General features: G+C 48.1%; 1 protein-coding gene across 1 annotated transcript; it reads right to left on the bottom strand.

The window, feature by feature from the left end:
• Positions 1-2,824: 2,824 nt before the first annotated feature.
• Positions 2,825-18,770, bottom strand: Blvrb (biliverdin reductase B). Its single transcript, XM_052712660.1, has 5 exons — positions 18,486-18,770; positions 5,825-5,989; positions 5,592-5,681; positions 4,169-4,297; positions 2,825-3,077 (listed from the first exon to the last, which is right to left on the bottom strand). The coding sequence occupies exons 1-5, from the start codon at positions 18,562-18,564 to the stop codon at positions 2,920-2,922; spliced, it is 621 nt and encodes a 206-aa protein (XP_052568620.1). The 5' UTR covers positions 18,565-18,770; the 3' UTR covers positions 2,825-2,919.
• Positions 18,771-19,704: the final 934 nt, after the last annotated feature.

The raw sequence follows: 19,704 nt of genomic DNA, 5'->3' as shown, positions 1-19,704 counted from the left end.
TTCCTGGAACTTGCTCTGTAGACCAGGCTGGCCTCGAACTCACAGAGATGAGGTTAGAGTTACTGACAGTTGTGAGCTACATGTGGGTTCTGGGAACCAAACCTGGGTCCTCTGCAAGCGCAACAGGGGCTCTTAGCCATGAAACCATTTTGCTTTTGAGTCCGTGTCTCTCATGTAGCCCAGGAACTTCCTAGTTATTTTTAAAATATTACTTTATTTATTTTGAGTTTATGTGTACCATGACATGCATGTTGAAGTCAGAGAACAATTTGAGGATGTCCTACCATGTGGGAGCCAAGGATTCAACTCAGGTCATCAGGCTTAGTAGTAAGCACCTTTACACACTGCATTACCTCTACAGCCCTAGAACTCTGTCTGCATAGATGACCTTGGTCCTCCTTCATCTACCTCTCAACTGCTGGGTTTACAGTTGTTCCATGCCATACCCATACTCAACCTGGCTCTTTTTTTTTTTTTTTTTTTTGAGACAGGGTTTCTCTCTGTAGCTTTGGAGCCTGTCCTGGAACTCGATCTGTAGACCAGGCTCACCGTGAACTCACAGGGATCCGCCTGGCTCTGCCTCCGGTGTGCTGGGATCAAAGGTGTGTGCCACCACTGCCCAGCCCAGCCTGGATCGTTTTTGTTGTTATCGTTATTTAATTTTCTTATATTTATTTATTTTAATTGTGTGTGTAGAGTTTTGCTTGCATGTATGTCTGTGTACCACAGGCGTGCAGTGCTCGAAGAGGCCAGATGTTAGATGCCCTTCTAATTGGAGTTACAGTCAGTTGTCTCCTGTACCTCCCTACCTAACCTTGACCCTCTGCCTTCCCCCACCTGGACTGGGGCCCCTGAGGACAAGTTCCAAGGTTATTGCTACTTGGTCTGTACTATCCCAAGTGCTGAGTACAGAGCAAGTATGCAGTGAAAACCTGTTAAATGCTCAGGCAATGTACAGAAAGAGAGATTGAGATGGCAGAAACCAAACCACTGTTGTGGGCCAGCAAGATGGCTCAGGGGGTAAGGGTACTTGTCACTAAACCTGACAACCCGAGTTCAATCCCTGGGACCCACGTGACAGAAGTAGAGAAGCGACTCCTACAAGGTGACCTTTGACTGCAGTGTGCATATGCAGTTGAGTACAGGCACACACATCAAATGCTGTTTAAAACAAACGGACAACAGAACCCCACGTCCCTGTTCTGAAAGCATGCAGAGGTCAAACTCTAGGCCCACAACAGACGTTTTCACTGAGAACAGATGTAGCTTCATCAGCTCTGTCTAGGTTCGTGGCTGCTCAGACCAGACCTCCTGGGTTTGAATCTATGGGCCATCTTCCTGGCATTGATTGTGTGGGACTCAGGAGCACAGAGATGGGAGGAGGAAGAGAATTATTAATATTAGTGTTACTGTTGTTATTTTACTGTTATTATAAGCCTGATCTAGAACTGATAATCTTCCTGCCTCCCTCTTCCAAGTGCTGGGATCACATGCCTGGCATGTAACATTATCACTAAGTGCAAGGAACAAAGTTTAGTTTGTCAAAGGAACCACATGCCAAAGCATGTCTTGCATTGCCTTGGCCAGGAATACTGCCCTACTCTAGAACCTTCTCTGGGCACATTTTTACTAATCCAGGCTTCCGGTTGGATATATATCTGTCTTGCACTAAGACAATGGTTCCCAACTATCCCAATGCGGCGACCCTTTAATACAAGTTCCTCCATGTGTGGTGATGCCCCTGCAACCATAAATCTATTTTTAGTGTTGCTTCCTGACTGCCATTTTATTATTGAGCGCTTGGTGTCTCAGTTTCGAATGGTTGTGACACATAGGTTGAGAACCCCTGCACTCAGCCCTTCTTGCTCAGGCTGTGTCAGGCTACCTCTCAGGGCCCACCCAGGCCTCTGAGCTTCTAAAACTCTGGCCTACGTGGGTTGTCACAGCAGGGGCAGAGCTGCCACACCTGCTGCTTTGTGAGAGCGAGAAAAGCTGGGGCATGGACTAACTTGGTCACCAGTGGGACCCCAACACAGGGCTTGGCATAGACGAACTAAAAAGAACAAAAACAAAATACAAAAACCTCTTACTAAATAAATGAATGAAGAAATATTCAGAATATCAAACACAGAGAAACACTGACATTTTCACAGTGTGGTGGGATAGGCTTGCAATACTAGCTACTCAGAAGGCTGAAGCAGCAGATGGACAGTTCAAAGCCAGCCTGGGCAAATTAGCAAGCCCTTATCTCTAAGTTTAAAAAATAAAACAAAACAAAACAAAAAAAGAAAAAAACCAGGATTGCCAAGAGGGCACAGGAATTAAAGGTGCTTGCTGGTAATACTGTTGACCTGAGTACAATTCCCAGGAGTGAATCCAGCAAATTGTCTTCTGACCTCCACATAGGCACCATATCATGCCACTCCCACTCTTAAATAAATGTACTTTAAAAGAAAATTAAAGTCGCTAGGTGGTGGTGGTGGTGGTGGTGGTGGTGGTGGTGGTGGTGGTGGTGGTGTTGCACACCTTTATCCCACCAGCATTCGGGAGGCAGAGCCAGGTGGATCTCTGTGAGTTCAAGGCCAGCCTGGGCTACAGAGTGAGTTCCAGGAAAGGCTCTAAAGAAACCCTATCTCAAAAAACCAAACCAACCAACCAAACAAACAAAAAACCAAAAAATTAAAGTCTGGGGCATGGCGCAGCAGTAAGGCCCCTGTCTAAAATCTGCCAGTAAGGGGACTGAAAATGTAGCTCAGTGGCAGAGACTTTACCCAGCATGTGTAAGACCCTGACAAAAATTCACAGACAGAGAAGAAAATCTGGGTTGGGTTTTAAAAATTTGAAGCTTTTGGCTAAAAATTTATTGATCCCTCTGTGTGTCCCTTCTCAGGATGCCATCCTCCCAACCAGGCCAGGGTCCTACTCATACTGGTGGGAGGGGTAGGTGTTGTGTCCATCGTACTCATTGGTGGCAAGGCAGCGTAGCATGAAGTGGCCCAGGTCATGTTTGGATATGACCCTCGAGGGCCCCCGTCCATCCAGGGTCACTGTGTAGGCTCCAGTTAACGGCTGGTCCCCTGTGAGAGAAAGACAGAGAATGAATGAACAGGCCATCCTTCCTGTTTTCAGTTCCCTTCTTCTTCTTCTTCTTCTTCTTCTTCTTCTTCTGCTTCTTCTTCTTCTTCTTCTTCTTCTTCTTCTTCTTCTTCTTCTTCTTCTTCTTCTTCTTCTTCTTTTTTGTGGGTGGGGGGGGAGGTTTTCGAGACAGAGTTTCTTTGTGTAATTTTGGAGCCTGTCCTGGATCTCGCTCTGTAGACTAGGCTTGGCCTCGAACTCACAGAGATCCACCTGGCTCTGCCTCCCGAGTGCTGGGATTAAAGGCGTGCGCCACCATCGCCCTGGTGTGCTGAACATTTGTAATTCTAGTGCTTGGGAGGTAGAGACTGGAGCATGAGAAGTTCAAGGCCAGCCTGGGCTACATGAGGCAGAAGATGAAATAAGGCAAAGGACAGAAAATGTATTTACTACTTTCCTTTCTTTCAATTTGGATTTCCAAAACATAGTCTCAAAATCCAGGGTAGTCTAGAACTAGTAATCCTCCTGCCTCAGCTCCCAAATTCTGGAATTACAAGTGAGCATCACATACTTGGCTTCCACTTTCGAAAAAAAATTTTTTTAAAATAATTTATTTATTTTATGTGTATTGGTGTGAGGATGTCAGATCCTCTGGAAGGAGAGTCACAGAGGGTTGTGAGCTGCCATGTGGGTGCTGGGAACTGGACCTGGATCCTCTGGAAGGGCAGCCAGTGCTCTTAACCACAGAGTCATCATCTATCCAGCTCTGAAAAACAAATTTCTTTCAGTTACATTTTTATTTACTTATTTTGAGTATTTTGAGGAGGAGGCCACATGCCACAGCTCAGATGTGGAGATCAAAAGACAACTTTCAGGAGGTACTTCTTGTCTTCACCATGTGGGTCTCGGGGATTGAACTCAGGTCCTTGGCCTCCTTGCCAGCACGCACTTTTCTGTTATATGGGCATGCACCTGAATGTGAGCCCAATGGGTAGTGCTGGCAGCTTTGGAGGAGCCAGGAAAGGCCCAGCCAAGCTCTCAGGTGGAAAATAGGCTGGTGGTGATATTGTCACAGGGTCCCCACCCTACTCACCTATGTGCGGGGGCATCACAGCCACGTACTTCAGGCCTGACTCCTGCAGCACCTTATGCATCCGGATGTGGTCATCGGTCACGTCCTGCAGGCGTGGGGGTACCTTGGTTGGGTCCCATAGTAGGAAGGCTAGTGGGGGCGGACACAGGGCAGGGTTAGCCTGGGCTGAGCAGAATCATTAGGGGCCTTACTATTGCCTCTCAACTGCCAGAAGGCAGGTCCCTTCAGCCACCTCTCTGATATTCCAGTCTCAGAAGTCAGCGCACCAGTCATTTTAAATCCGATCTCTTTTCACCCAGCCACCTGTCCTGTGTAACCTCTTCTCCTCCCCAGCCTTACAACCTGAGTTTGTTGTCAGAATCCACGTGGTGGCAGGAGAGAACTCCCACCAAGACGTCCTCTGACCTCCATATCCCACCCCCACACTCAACAGACAATTGTAAAAACAGATTAAAAAAATCTGTGTATGTGGTATATGTGCGTGCACTGTGTGTGAAGGACAGAAGGTGAGGCTAGGTTCCTTGCTCAAGTGTTCTCCATCTTATTGTTTGACACAGTATTCTCATACTGAATCTGGAGCTTGCCATTTGACCAGACTACAGACCAGCAAGCCCAAGGGATCCTTCTGTTTCTACCTCCCTAGAGCTAGGATTACAGGAATAATGCTATATTTGGCTTTTTTTTTTTTTTCAGGTGCTGCTAGCATTAATTGCTATAAACTTCTTCTGGATTACTGAGGATTACTTCAGTCCTGAGGAGAGAACCTAGGACCTTGTACATGCCAGACAGTGCTCTACCACTGAGCCACACCCAAGCCCCTCACTGGGGAATTCTAGGCAGGGGCTCTACCACTGAGCCACACCCCCAACCCCTCACTGGGGGATTCTAGGCAGGGGCTCTACCACTGAGCCACACCCCCAGACCCTCACTGGGGGATTCTAGGCAGGGGCTCTACCACTGAGCCACACCCAAGCCCCTCACTGGGGGATTCTAGGCAGGGCCTCTACCACTGAGCCACACCCAACCCCCTCAGTAACTTTTGTTTAATGTCTGTCTCCCCCTAACTGGGAGGGCAGCAAGTTCGTGTATCACACTCTCTGTGAGCTGTCTCCCACCACTCTGCTCCCATTTTCTTCCCTGGCTTGTCCACTCCCAACCCCCATGCCTCTGCAGTGCCTTTTCTACCCTGGCTCTGCTCATCTGGGATGTCAGTTCAATCACAGATCTGTTTGTCACCTCACTTTTATCTGTGAGCCATGTGGGTACAGAATCTGGGGCACACTGCTATGTTCACAGCTGGTGCTCAATAAATGTATGGTAACTTGGGATACCTTTAATACCAAATTTCAGAGGACTGGGGGTTCCTTGTTCAGTACTCACCCCCTTCCCAGTTCAGCCCCACTTCCATGTCCCCACCACCCACCCGAGGTGCAGGCCACGACCTTGTCCACTCCGTGCGCCTTCATGGCCGCCACAATGTTCCGGGCGCCCTCGGACATTACTGTAGTGGGACCTTAGAAGGGACAGAGAGCGGCTGTCACTGGCAGGTGGCGGGTGGCGGCGGTGGCAGGGGTGGTAAGGGTGGGGCCGGGGGTGGGGGTGGTGCTGGAGGCCGAGGTGCAGGGAGGGGCCGAGGGCAAAGAGGGGGCTCAGTACTGAGGTCGTTGCCAGTGCCCAGCAGCACGATGACAGCATCCTGCCCAGCCACGGCCTTGTCCACATCGGCCGCCTGCCGAACATCTCCCACCACCACGTGGGCTGGCTGGGGCCCCTCCGACGGCAGCCTGCTGGAGTCTCGAACCAGCACGGTCACCTCATAACCTGTGGGCCAAGAGGAGCAGAAAGCAGGTCAGCAGGCCGGTGGGTGACGGACTGTGTAGGACTCTTTAGGGTGTTGTGAACCCTCAAATCCATTTTCTTCCCAGTCTTTTCCATTCTCAGCCCTATTCTGGGGTAATGATCATCAAGTTGGCAAAGTAACAGTTGATATCTAGCAAGTTCTTTTTTTGGTGGGGGGGGTCGGTTTCGAGGCAGAGCTCTCTGTGTAGCTTTGGAGCCTGTCCTGGAACTCACTCTGTAGCCCAGGCTGGCCTCGAACTCACAGAGATCCACCTGGCTCTGCCTCCCGAGTGCTGGGATAGAGGCGTGTGCACAGGGAAATGCTTTTATGCTGGCTCACAAACACCGGATTGTAGGTCTCCAGGAGACTACCCTTGACTAGTCTTCCCTTTGGTGATATATTGTGTACCCCAATAAACTTGCCTGATGCTCAGAGGACAGAGCCAGACACTAGATTAGACATAGAGGCCAGATAGTGGTGGCACGCACCCTTAATCCTATCACTCAGGAGGCAGAGATCCAGTCTGGAACTCTGTGAGTTCAAGGCCATGCTGGAAACAGGCAGTGGTGGCACACACCTTTAATCCCAGTACTGGGAAGCACACAGGCCTTTAATCCTAGGAAGTGACAGCAGGGCGGAGAAAGGTATATAAGTCATGAGGAAACAGGAACTCACTCTTTTCAGACTGAGGATTTCATAGAGGTAAGAACTAGTGGCTGGTTGTTCTGCTTCTCTGAACTTTCAGCTTTTACCCTGATATCTGGCTCTGTTTATTATTATTATTATTATTATTATTATTATTATTATTATTATCATCATTATTTTGGTTTTTCGAGACAGGGTTTCTCTGTGCAGCTTTGCGACTTTCCTGGAACTCACTTGGTGGCCCAGGCTGGCCTTGAACTCACAGAGATCCGCCTGGCTCTGCCTCCGGAGTGCTGGGATTAAAGGTGTGCGCCACTACCCGCCCGGCTTATTATTATTATTATTATAAAACCTTTTTTTTTTTTTTTTTTTTTGGTTTTTCGAGACAGGGTTTCTCTGTGTAGCTTTGCGCCTTTCCTGGAACTCACTTGGTAGTCCAGGCTGGCCTCGAACTCACAGAGATCCGCCTGGCTCTGCCTCCCGAGTGCTGGGATTAAAGGTGTGCGCCACCACCGCCCGGCTTATTATAAAACCTTTTAAGATTCATGTTACACTCCCCCCCCCCCCCGCCCCCAAGCAGGGAGATGTTAACCCCTGGCATACCACCTGCTCTATATTCCCCCATACATGCAGGAAAAGTGAGGAACCAAATTCCCCAGGAAGAAATGAAGCTGGGAGTAGCTACCTCCCTTGGTGAAGGGTATCTCTAGTGCTCACTAGAGGGTCCGAGGAGCCCCTGTGGTTTTAAAGGGAAGTGACACAGCTACTCAGAAGGCTGAGGCACCAGGATGGAAAGTTATGGGCAAGTAGTGAGACTCTGTCTCAAAACAAAATTTTGAAAAAAAGGATTAAGGGAGGCTGGAGGTGGGACTCAGTGGTAGAGCCCCTGCCTAGAATCCCCCAGTGAGGGGCTGGGGTGTGCCCATGGTAGGGCTCCTGCCTAGAATCCCCCAGTGAGGGGCTGGGGTGTGGCTCAGTGGTGGAGCCCCTGCCTAGAATCCCCCAGTGAGGGGCTGGGGTGTGGCTCAGTGGTGGAGCCCCTGCCTAGAATCCCCCAGTGAGGGGCTGGGGTGTGGCTCAGTGGTAGAGCCCCTGCCTAGAATCCCCCAGAGAGGGGCTGGGGGTGTGGCTCAGTGGTAGAGCCCCTGCCTAGAATCCCCAAGTGAGGGGCTGGGGTGTGCCCATGGTAGGGCTCCTGCCTAGAATCCCCCAGTGAGGGGCTGGGGTGTGCCCGTGGTAGGGCACCTGCCTAGAATGCCTCAGAGTGCTTGTCTAGCACAAATGAGCCTTAAGTTCCATCCCTTGCTTTGAGAAAAAAAAATTGATGACAAATAATTGAAAGTCATCTAACAAATAAAAGCTTTGCATTGATAATGACCCTGACACCGGAAGCTCATCAGTCACTGTTCACAGCTGTCACAGGGATGGGTCCCTTACTCTGAAGATGATACATGGAAAGCAAAGTTTCCATGCCTCTAGAGAGCTGCCAACATCAATGACCCGAACAAGCAACGGGAAATTTTTACATTTGGAACAATGATGACGATGTGCTGCTGTAACCTTTGGGGCAAGTGGGGATAGGATCTAGGGTCTCGCTGAGGTTAAACAGGTCCTTCGCACTGAGCTGTGTCTTCACTCCCTTTAAACTTCCATCTTTTTATTCATTTATTTATTATTTGAGACAGGGTCTCACGTGTCCCAGACTGGCCTTGGACTCATGGTCATCCTGTGTCCACCTCCCAAGTGCTAGGATTACAGGTGTGTGCTCCCTAGCCTGGTTGTAGGAGTGCTGGGGATGAAGCCCAGGGCCTCAGGTATGTTAGGTAAGTGCTCTAGCAAGGAAACTACCTCCACAGCTCATTTTTTCATTTTGAGTCAGGATCTCATTATGTTGTGCAGGCTGGCTTGAAACTGAGGACCCCCTGCCTCAGCCTCCTGGGTAGCTGGGATGACAGGCATGCACAAAGACACACTTGGACTAGAGACATTTGTGGAGTTAACATGCACTGTGGCCCAGACACCAAACACTTTGCATACCTTCCCTCCTTGCATCCTTGAAGCTACGCTGGTTTCTTGGGACCTCAGCCCTACCCCAGGAGCTAGCTTTGCGACCCGGGCTTGTAACATTCATAAGATGACACTGATACTTGCTGTTACATGGTTTGTTGCTGTGTCTCCTTTCTCTCCCTGTCCCCCTTTTCTTTCTCCCCCTTCTCTCTCTCTCCGCTCCCCCCCTACCTTTGCCCCCGGTCTAATATAGTCCAGGTTGGCCTCAAACTCACTATATAGCCAAGGATAACTTTGAACTCATGAAGTCTCATGTTACATGCATCTTTGTCTAAAACAAACAAACAAACAAACAAACAAACCCACTATTTAAAAATGTTACTAGGACATTGACTGTTTAAGCCTGAGGATCCCTACTCCACAGCATATACAAAAATTAACCCAGTGGGGTTGGGGATTTAGCTCAGTAGTAGAGCGCTTGCCTAGGAAGCGCAAGGCCCTGGGTTTGGTCCTCAGCTCTAAAAAAGAAAAAGAAAGAAATTAAAAATTAAAAAATAAAAATAATAATAAAAAAAAATTAACCCAGGACCAGTGAGGTGGCTCAGGCAGTAAAGGTGATTGCTGCCAAGCCTGATCATGTGACTTCTATTCCTGGGAACCACATGGTAGGAGAGAACCGACTCCCTGAAGGTGTCCTTTTGACCTCCAACTCATGTTATGGACACACACACAAACACAATGTGAAAAGGTTTTGTGTGTGTGTGTGTGTGTGTGTGTGTGTGTGTGTGTGTGTGTGTGTTAACCCAAACAGTCAAAGACATAAATAAATATAAGAGAAGATTATAAAATTATTGGAAGAAAACACAAGACCACATCTGGATGAGAGCAGGTTAGAAGGTGGTGGTCTCTCTGCTATGACATCAAAAGCATGAACAAAAGCCAGAACAAACACACTGGACTTCATCAGAAGGGACAGCTGGGCCCGGGCCGGCGTGGTGGTGCCTTTACCCTCAGCCCACGGAATTCAGGGAGTTTGTGGCCAGCCCGGTCTACATACTGAGACCTCGTTTCAAATAAGCCAAAATCCCCAAATCTTTGGTGCTTTGAAGGACATTAACATGAAGAAAATCGAAGGACAGAGCTGCAGAGATGGCTCGGGGGTGAGGTAGACTTCGACACCCAGAACCCGTGTGAAGAGTCAGGAGTAAGGGGAGGGAACTGGGGTTGGACTTGATCACTACACACTGCGATACTTGAACACGAAAGGCACATGGTGGCACACACTTGTAACCTCGGTGCTGGGAGGCAGAGTCAGGTGGATCCCAGCGCCTTGATGGGATCCCAGCCTGCTCAGCCAGGCTCTTGTCCCAGTGAGAGACCCTGTCTCAAGAACAGAAACAAAAACAAAAACATGGTGGATGGCTCCTGAAGAATGATAGGCTTCCACACAAATATGTACCCACCCCACACATTTGACCACACTCCCACACACATAGTTAAAAATGAAAAGAAGCCGGGCGGTGGTGGCGCACGCCTTTAATCCCAGCACTCGGGAGGCAGAGCCAGGCGGATCTCTGTGAGTTCGAGGCCAGCCTGGACTACCAAGTGAGTTCCAGGAAAGGCGCAAAGCTACACAGAGAAACCCTGTCTCGAAAAACCAAAAAAAAAAAAAAAAAAAAAAAAATGAAAAGAAGCCAGGCAGTGGTGGTGCATGCCTCTGATTCCAGGGGAGGCAGAGGCAGGCAGATCTTTGTGAGTTTGAGGGCTAGCCTGGTCTACAGAGTGAGTTCCAGGACAGCCAGGGATACACAGAGAAGCTCTGTTTTGGGGGGTGGGGAGGGGGGATAAAAAGGAAAAAAGAAAAGCAGACGGGCATGGTAGCATACACCTGTAATCCCAACACTCTGGAGGCAAAGGCAGGAGAATCAGGAGTTCAAGGATGGCCTGTGCTACATAGTAAACTAAGGTCAGCTACATGAGATCACCTCTCAAGTAAAGTCAAACAAGAGAAGGGCTGACCAGACGGCTCCGTGGGTAAGGCATTGAGACTCTCCCTGGGATGCCCAGGACCAACATGGTAGAAGCACAAACCTAACTCCTGAAAGTTGTCCTCTGACCTCCATAAGTGGGCACACACAATAGGCAAAGGAAATGTAATTTAAAAAAAGAAAAAAGAAGAGCAAAAGAAGAACCAAGTGGATATGGTGGTGTACCACCGCATGGGAGGCCGAGGCAAGTGGACTGTCTCAAAGTAGAGGCCAACCTGGTCCGCACAGTATGTCAGGGAGCCAAGACTGCAGGGCTACACAGCAAGACCCTGTTACCTGTAGTATGCGTCTATAATCCCAGCAAGTAGGAGGAAGAGGCAGGAGGATCAGGAGTTCAAGGCCAGCCTGAGCTATGTGAGACTCCGTCTCAAAAAAAACCAAAGCCGATTCACTGACCAAACAAACTACACAGTAAGGTGCCATTTCACACCTATTGAGACATAATGAAAAGTCTGATGTAAGGGTTGGCATGCTGGTGGGGAGCAACCCCACTCACTCGGTCCTGAGGGTGACACTTAAAATGATGTGTCTGCTTTGGAGAACACCCTGGCAGTTCTTTAAAAGATTACACACAGTCTAGCCATGTGACCCAGCAATTCCACTATCAGATAACAGACGGAAGGGAATCAAAAACATGTTTTCATCCCAAAGTTTTCACGTGCCTCGTCATACTAGCAGTTTTCACATCATCAACCAAGTGTTTAATGGATAAACACACGCAATGCAGCAGGACCATTTGACAACAGAAACAAAGGGGGTATTGAAGCATGTTCCAACCGTTTGAGGAAGGAAAAAAAGTGTATAAGTGTATACATGGCTAAGTGAAAGAAGCCAGGTCACACTGGAGGTAGGAACCAGCATTGGAAGCTGAGGCAGAGTGATCAGGAGTTCAAAGTCAGTCTAGGCTACGGAGTGAGACCTTGTCTGAAAAACAAACTAAGTTTTGGAGAGATTAAGTGGAGCAGGGTTCAGTTTCTTGTATCTAAGTCAGGTGGCTCACAGCTGTAACTCCAGCACCAGGGATCGGGCACCCTGGGCCCCTCACATACTCACACATACCCCCCCCCCCCACACCTACATATAGTTAAAAATGCTAAAAAGAGCACGGCAGAGGTGGCACATGCTTTTAATTCCAGCATTGGGGAGGTCAAGGTAGGCAGATCTCCAAGAGTTCGAGGCCAGCCTGGTCTACAGAGTGAGTTCCAGGTTAGCCAGAGCTACCTAGGGAGATCGTATCTCAAACAATAACAACAACAACAAAATCCAACAGAAATCTTATAAAGACACAGACTAAAAAAAAATAAAATAAAATAAAAAAAGCCAGGTGGTGGTGGCACATACCTTTAATCCCAGCACTCGGGAGGCAGAGCCAGGATCTCTGTGAGTTCGAGGCCAGTCTAGTCTACAAAACGAGCTCCAGGACAGGCACCAAAACTACACAGAGAAACCCTGTCTTGAAAAAACCAACCAAACAAACAAACAAGCAAATAAATAAACCCCTTAAATATAAAAATAAAAGAAAATTTGAGTAAAAAAATTTGAATCCTACGTAGAAAAACCAAAACAAGGACAAATATTTCATAAAAACTGAGACATACTAAAACAAATTAATTCAAAGTTCCAGTTCTGAAAAAAAAGCAATGATTGTTTGTTATTATTACTATGCCTTTTATATTTATATATATATTTTTTGAGTCAGGGCTTCATGATCCAAGCCTTGAACTCATTGTAGAGGTAAGTACGGCTCGTCCTGGCCTCCAGCTTCCACATCCAGAGTACTGGGATTACAGGTTTAATCACCATGCCCAGTTTTGTTTGTTTGTTTTGGTTTTTCGAGACAGGGTTTCTCTGTGTAGCTTTGTGCCTTTCCTGGAACTCACTCTGTAGTCCAGGCTGGCCTCGAACTCACAGAGATCCACCTGCCTCTGCCTCCCGAGTGCTGGGATTAAAGGCGAGAGCCACCACCGCCTGGCCACCATGCCCAGTTTTAACTCATTCTATTAAAGATTTTATTTACTTTTTGTGTGTGTGTGTCTTTTTTATTCTGTGTATGTGTCTGCACATTTGAGGGCAGGGGCCTATAAGGGCCAGAGGTGCTGGAGTTACACTTGGGCCAGAGCATCAAGGGCTCTTAACCACCGAGCCATCTCTTCAGACCCCAGTTTTTTTGTTTTTTTTTGATGAATTTTCTAGAATCTGTTTTTAATATATAAATGGAACCATCTAGTGCAACCGTATTTATTTCTACTTATTGTACAATTAAAATGCAATTCTAAATTTAAATTTTTTGATATGTTTATTTATTTGTTATTTATTTATTTATTTATTTATTTATTTATTTATTTATTTATTTATTTATTTATTTATTTATTTATAATGCTGTTTATTGAAGGAGGGAGGAGGTCTTAAATACAAGCTTACAGCACAATGGGAGAATCCCAGAGGGCAGAAGTTCGCTACCAATGTTTTACAATCTTGGATCTAAGCTGTTAACGCCCATTATGCATGATACACAGACAAGGAACTTCCCTTAAGCATTCAGGAGGGTGGAACCCGGCAGGGAATTAGCATAGGGAGAATATCAAGGTCAAGAAGACCCCAGTTTTAATTTTTAAATTTTATTATTATTATTATTATTTTAAGACTGAGTCTCACCTCGTAGCTTATTCTGGACTGGAATTCACCGTGTAGCCCAGGCTGCCCTTGAATTTACAGCAATCCTCCTGCCTCTGCCTCTCAGCTGCTGGGACGATAGGTGTGAGCCACCAGGAATGACTTGCTATGCTTTTTAATGACCTCAGGATTTAATCTCTGTTTGGACTCCCCCTGGGTCCTCTCTGGACTCCAGAGCCCTGTCCTGTCGCTTCCAAATCCAGTCTAAAGAGCAGCATCTCGGGCTGGAGAGATGGCTCAGAGGTTAAGAGCACTGGCTGCTCTTCCAGAGGTCCTGAGTTCAATTCCCAGCACCCACATGGTGGCTCACAGCCAACTGTAATGAGATCTGGCGCCCTCTTCTGTGTACTAAATAAATAAATCTTTCTAGTTCTTTCTAGTGCTTCCATGCTGGGCAATAAAACTGATATGGCTCAGGACAGCCTTCCTGGGACCCGCTGGCTCTGGCCTCTCCTCTCAGAGGCACCATCCCCTTCACCTGCTGTACTTCTTCCCATTCCTCAGTTTACCTCACTGTTTCCTGCCCTCCGGCCTTTGCACATCTTGTGCTCCTTGCCTGACGCCTTCACCCTCTTCTTCTGGATCCCTAAATCACTGTTCCATCATGACTCTAGTGACCAAGGGGACGCTGACAGCCCTGGGAGTCCAGGGGACTCACACTTGCTTCCATCTCCCCGCCCCCTGCCCCCATGGACCAGGCTTTCAAGATGGTCCTGTGGTTTCCTGGATAAGGAGATTCATGCAGCTCATTTGTTGTCTAGACAGCAGCTTCTGCTGCTCAACAGTAATCCCAGCACTCAGGAGGCAGAGGCAGGTGGATCTCTGTGAGTTCAAGGCCAGCCGGGTCTACATAGGGATTTCCAGACCAGCCAGGGATACATGGTGAGACAAACAAACAAACAAAAACCCAAAATAAACAAAAAAACAAGAACCACACAATTCATGTTGAAATTAAAAGAGCCACATGGAGGGGCTAAAAAGATGGCTCGGTGGTTAAGAGCACTTGGGTTTGACTCCTAGGACCCACATGGTAGGTCACAACTGTCTATTACTCCTTGCTGGGCAATTGTGCATTTGCCTTTAATCCCAGCACTTGGGAGGCAGAGAAAGATGGATCGCAGCCAGGTCAACAGAGTGAGTTCCAGAACAGCCAGGGCTACACAGAGAAACCCTGTCTCAAAAAACTAAAACAAAACTGTCTATAACTGCAATTTCAAGGAATCTGACCCCCTCTTCTGGCCTCCATGGGCATCACCAGGCAGGCATGAAAGTGGAGACAGGCATTCATGCAGGCCAAAAAAACACACACATAAGAAAGAAAGAAAAAAGCCAAGAATCAGATGCGACCAGTGGCTATCAAACAGTACACATTCAGTGGGGCTTTATTTGTTTGTTTGTTTTGTTTTTGTATTTATTTATCTGGCAGGGTGTTACTCTATAGCCCAGACTAGCACAGAACTCACTGTGTAGCTCAGGCTGGCCTCAATCCTGGTGTGTTCCTCCTGTCTGCCTCCTGAGTGCTGGGAATACAGGTGTGAAACATCTGGTCAGGCTTTCTGTCAAGTTTTCATTTTTATTATTTTTATTTATTTATTTATTATCTATCTATTTATTTATTTATTTTTGGTTTTTTCAAGACAGGGTTTCTCTGTGGTGTTTTGGTGCCTGTCCTGGATCTCACTTTGTAGCCCAGGCTGGCCTCGAACTCACAGAGATCCTCCTGGCTCTGCCTCCGGAGTGCTGGGATTAAAGGTGTGTGCCACCACCGCCCAGCAAGTTTTATTTTTAAATAAACTCAGCTATTGAGAAGTTGCAAGCTTCTCCCAATTTGCTTCCCCTTTTTACTTATATGCATGCATAGTATATAATATGCAGAATTTATATATTTGCATAAAAATATACTCATACTTGTACAACTCTGTCTGTCTGTCTGCCTGTCTGTTTCTCTTCCTGTTTGAGAGTAAGTTGCTAAATTCACTCACTTTTAACCTTTTTCACTGCCTAGCCTAGTCACATAAATCCACATATCAAACCAGCATCTGGCACGCTGTGACTATCCCAGGCGGAAAGCAGACGGTAATCAGAAAGCTTGAACAATGAATGGACCCCAAGAAACTGCAACTTCCTCAAATGTCTCATGCTGGCAGGAGGAGGAGCCTTGGGCCCTGTGCCAACCAGAAGAGGAAGAGATTTCACAGTTCTGAGAACTACTCAGACCACCTTGGAGGACACAGGGGCCAATACGATGATGTTGGTGACGACCACATCTTGAGTGGGCCTGCTTGCTTTTTTTTTTTTTAATATTTATTTATTATGTATATAGTATTCTGCCTGCATGTGTCCTTGCAGACCAGAAGAAGGCACTAGATCTTGTTACGGGTGATTGTAAGACACCATGTGGTTGCTGGGAATTGAACTCATGACCCCTGGAAGAACAATCAGTGCTCTTAACTGCTGAGCCATCTCTCCAGCCCCCACATTTTATTATAATAATAATAAACAAAGAATCTCTTTGCTTCTGTTGAAACTTAAACGTTTTGTCAAGACTTTGAAAGATGGCGGAAAAAAAAACAACCCAAAACAAAACAAAAAAAGACTGTGCCCAAAAACTTGCCGGGCGGTGGTGGCGCACACCTTTAATCCCAGCACTCCGGAGGCAGAGCCAGGCGGATCTCTGTGAGTTCGAGGCCAGCCTGGGCTACAGAGTGAGTTCCAGGAAAGGCGCAAAACTACACAGAGAAACCCTGTCTCGAAAAACCAAAAAAAAAAAAAAAAAAAAAAAGATGGACCTGAGTAGGGAAGGGTGCTATAGGACCTTCCCAACATGCCTACATTGAATACATCTCCTTATTCTGCTTTCAATGTGAATTGCTCTCATTAATTGTCCTACTGAGGGCAGGTGGTTGGGCCTGGCTGTTAGGCCCAGGACCCCTAGTTTGGGAAGTACTAGATTGTAACAATTATTCTCACGCCTGGGACAAGTTTGGGTAACTAGCCATGACCACACAGTGAGTGGGTGGAGAAAAGCCAGGGCTGAACTCAAGACTGGGTTATAATATCTAATGTGAGTAGAGTTGGCCAAGGAGTATTCAGTTCCCACCAACTACACACAGGCCTTGGTCCTAAGCACGTTCTACGTTGTAAGTCCTTTAATCAGGGCCCCAAAGCAACCTCTGTTTTTACCCACTTATTTATTACTTTTGTTTATTTGTGTGAGTGTGTGGAGTCAGAGGTCAGCTTTTCTGAGCTGTTCTCTCCTTTCACCATCTGGGTTCTGGGAATTCAACTCATGTCTGGGTACCTTTACCCAGCAACCCATCTTTCTGGCCCACAACTACTACTTCAGTGTTGGTTATCCTTCCTTCTGTCTTTTATTTACCTATATTTAGGTCTCTAACTGGAGTTGACAAGGCATCTGACCACACCGATGTAGTATGTGGTAGGCCTGGCTGCTTGAATGTGCAGAATGAACCAAAGCCCATGTTTGTCAGACCCTTGACCCTCCGAAATGACACCGAGGGAATAAACCTCCAAGTCGCTCAAGCCCTTCCTAGCCACAGGTTTTCCTTGGTTGTGCTGGAATGGTGCACAGGGCCTTGAGCATGCTAGGCAATGGGCCCTACTGCGCCACGCCGCCCACCACAGGTACATCCAGGTAGGTGCTCCACTACTGAGCTATATTCTCAGATCCTTTCCTGGCTTTTGTTTTAACCTTTTCCCTCCCTGTTTTCTGACAGAGGCCTTTCTGAGCCACTGGGTGAAAAGGCTGGGCCTCCCCGAATTCTTGTGTGCAGTTCCATCTGTGACCAGCAGGGTGAGCCAGCAGTAAACAGTGGTATAAGGGATTAAGGGGACGGTATTAACATGATAGCCCACAAATTCATAGTGACTCAGCACTTCTCAACTTCTCCATTCCTTTCCCTGTTCCTCCTTAGAAATCATTTATCAGCAGCTTGATTTAGTTTCGTTGTTTTGAGACAGGGTCTCAGGTAGCCAACAATGGCCTTGAACTCACTTTGTAGCCAACGTGGTTTCCACCCCCCCACCCCACACACACACACCTATGCCTCCCCAGTGCCAGGAACACAGGTGCACACCACTATAGCCAGATGCAAACTGGTTTTCACTGGGAGGCCCAGGGGGTCTCTCCTTTACCATGAATTAAGATCCTTACCAAGTCCCAGGATATTCCCCTGGAAAAGGGAGCTTTTAGAAAGAGCCTTGCCAAGAACAGGGGCTGGGCAGGGAATCAGCGGAGACAGGGTTCTTGGTGAGCTCCACCCTTTTGGGGCACTCAGATAGTCAATATCTAAAGAATCGCCAAGGCTAGCAAGGGTGTGGCCCTTTATCTGGAACTTTCAGGCCTGGTCTTGAGTTAACTTCTAGACTGAGGGGCCAGGGGAATGCTGGGGGATCTTGTGCCCTCTCCCAGGGCGGCAACAAAGTTTTAGCTCACTAACCCTTCCAGGACTGCTGTTCCTAGGTTGTCACTCTCATCCTGTGATCTCTTCCATTCCGTGTTTGCGGTAACTGACCGCCTCACCTTTTCGATTTTCTGTTCCAGTGACTAAAGGCTGTGAGCCTGCAGACTTTTTCTGTTGTTGTTTTGTTTTGTTGCTTAAGAGCATGAACCAGGTTCAAATCCCAGCACAGCCATGCACCAGCAAGTCATTCTCTCCGCCTCAGTTTTCTTTATTTGTCAAGTGGGATAATACTAGTTCCCATTCCAAATGAGGGCCACTAGGATTTAACACGTGTAGGCAGATGGTCCGGCTGGCTGGGCGCCAAGCTGGTGCTGGCTCAGAAAACCCTTTCTGGGTGTGCAAACTAGGACCACTACCACAGTTACAAACACATTTCATAAGAGCCCCGGGTTTACATATAACTGTCAGAGAAATCCTCCAGGTTTCCACGGCTAATTTCTATGCCTTTGACTTACATAAAACTGAATCTCAGAGTCCTCTATTTCTGCCCCCGTGACCACCTGCTGGCCCCACGGGCTGGGGCACACACGGCCACAGATCGTCTCCGCCCGGCCCCAGGACGACCTTTCCCAGCGCTCCGCCCGGGTGCTCATGACTTTCCCACCCGCCCCGGTTCCTGCCTGCTTGCACCGCCTGCGCCAATGTGGTGAGCCCGGTCCTGCCGGTGGCACCGAAGATCGCGATCTTCTTGACAGTCATGCTGCGGGGTCCTGGGTCCGAAAGGCTGAGAACTCCGAGGACGCGCGGGAATCCAATGGCTGCAAGGTAACGCGCCGTCTGCCCTTCTCCAGGCAGAGGGAGGGGGCGGGGCCGGCTGAGGGTCCCGCCTCAGCCCCGCCCCTCCATTTTTGGGTTCAAAGGGTGGGAATGAGTCGACTACGCCCCCCGCCGGGAAGAGGGGGGGTGGTTAGGGGGAAGTGGGCGGAACAGGAGTCAGATTGCATTTTCCAGACGGTTATTTTTGATAGGCGCTCAAAAGTGGAGACCACGCCCCCATACAGAGAAGGAAGTGGGCGGGGCTAGAGCAGTTTGTCACTCAGCGCTCAGCCTCCTTGAGCCAGTTACCCTAAGGGGGCGGGGCGGGGCGGGGCGGGGCCTGCCGGGGAATCACGCCCACCGCGCTCTCCGTGCTCACTCCCCCTTTCTCAACACCTAGGCTCAGAGGTTAGGTACTCGCCTCCACCAGCGCCTCCTCCCAACATGGAAGAGGTGTGTGTGTGGGGTGTGATTCTGTACCTGTGTGACCCTCAGTGACCACAGGGACAGCATGGTGGTGGGCTGCACCGTGTCCCATTCCTTATGTTATAATGTGAATTGTGTATAGAAGTCAATGGTGCTGTTATTTGGCAACCGTGGGGTGATACTGCGAGGGAGCACTCCGGCAGCCTATATGATATGGTGTGAGTGTGAGCTATGTGTGAGGTAAGCGGTAATGGAGTGTGGCACTTTCGGATTGGGATGGTTTGTGACACCACGTGTGTCCTGTATGGGTGTATGATAATAGGGCCCCACTTGCATATGGCTGTGTATGACATTTACCGTGATTCTCTTTGTGTCTTGTTGAGGCTATGATATATGGGTATGTAGCAACACAGGGTGTGTCATCCTGTGCCTTGTGACATTTCAAGTGTGTAAGACTGTGATTGTGAGCTTTGTGATGTATGAGTGTAGACACTCTGTGACACCTTGGGAGTGTGTTGAGATGTGTGACTGTATGTGCCAACCACACTGGTGGTGGTGGCCGTATATGAGTGTGTCACAGTGTGTGACCCTGCAGGGCACTTTAGATGACTGAGTGTGACAGCATTGGTGGTGGTGACCTTAATTGAGTGTGTCATA

This window comes from Peromyscus californicus, unplaced genomic scaffold, assembly GCF_007827085.1.
Source record: "Peromyscus californicus insignis strain IS unplaced genomic scaffold, ASM782708v3 Scaffold_4__1_contigs__length_199733344, whole genome shotgun sequence".
Taxonomy (NCBI): domain Eukaryota; kingdom Metazoa; phylum Chordata; class Mammalia; order Rodentia; family Cricetidae; genus Peromyscus; species Peromyscus californicus.
The sequence above is the reverse complement of the archived record's forward strand: the minus strand, read 5'-3'. Positions and strand labels throughout refer to the sequence as shown.

What these genes read in the sequence shown, in the direction of transcription:
- Blvrb (XM_052712660.1), bottom strand. Translation starts at nt 18,564, where the DNA reads ATGACTGTCAAGAAGATCGCGATCTTCGGTGCCACCGGCAGGACCGGG. An exon ending in GGCGCAGGCGGTGCAAGCAG is followed by an intron (nt 5,990 to 18,485) that starts GCAGGAACCGGG and finishes CTTGGCCCACAG; the next exon opens with GTTATGAGGTGACCGTGCTG. An exon ending in GGGCACTGGCAACGACCTCA is followed by an intron (nt 5,682 to 5,824) that starts GTACTGAGCCCC and finishes GTCCCTTCTAAG; the next exon opens with GTCCCACTACAGTAATGTCC.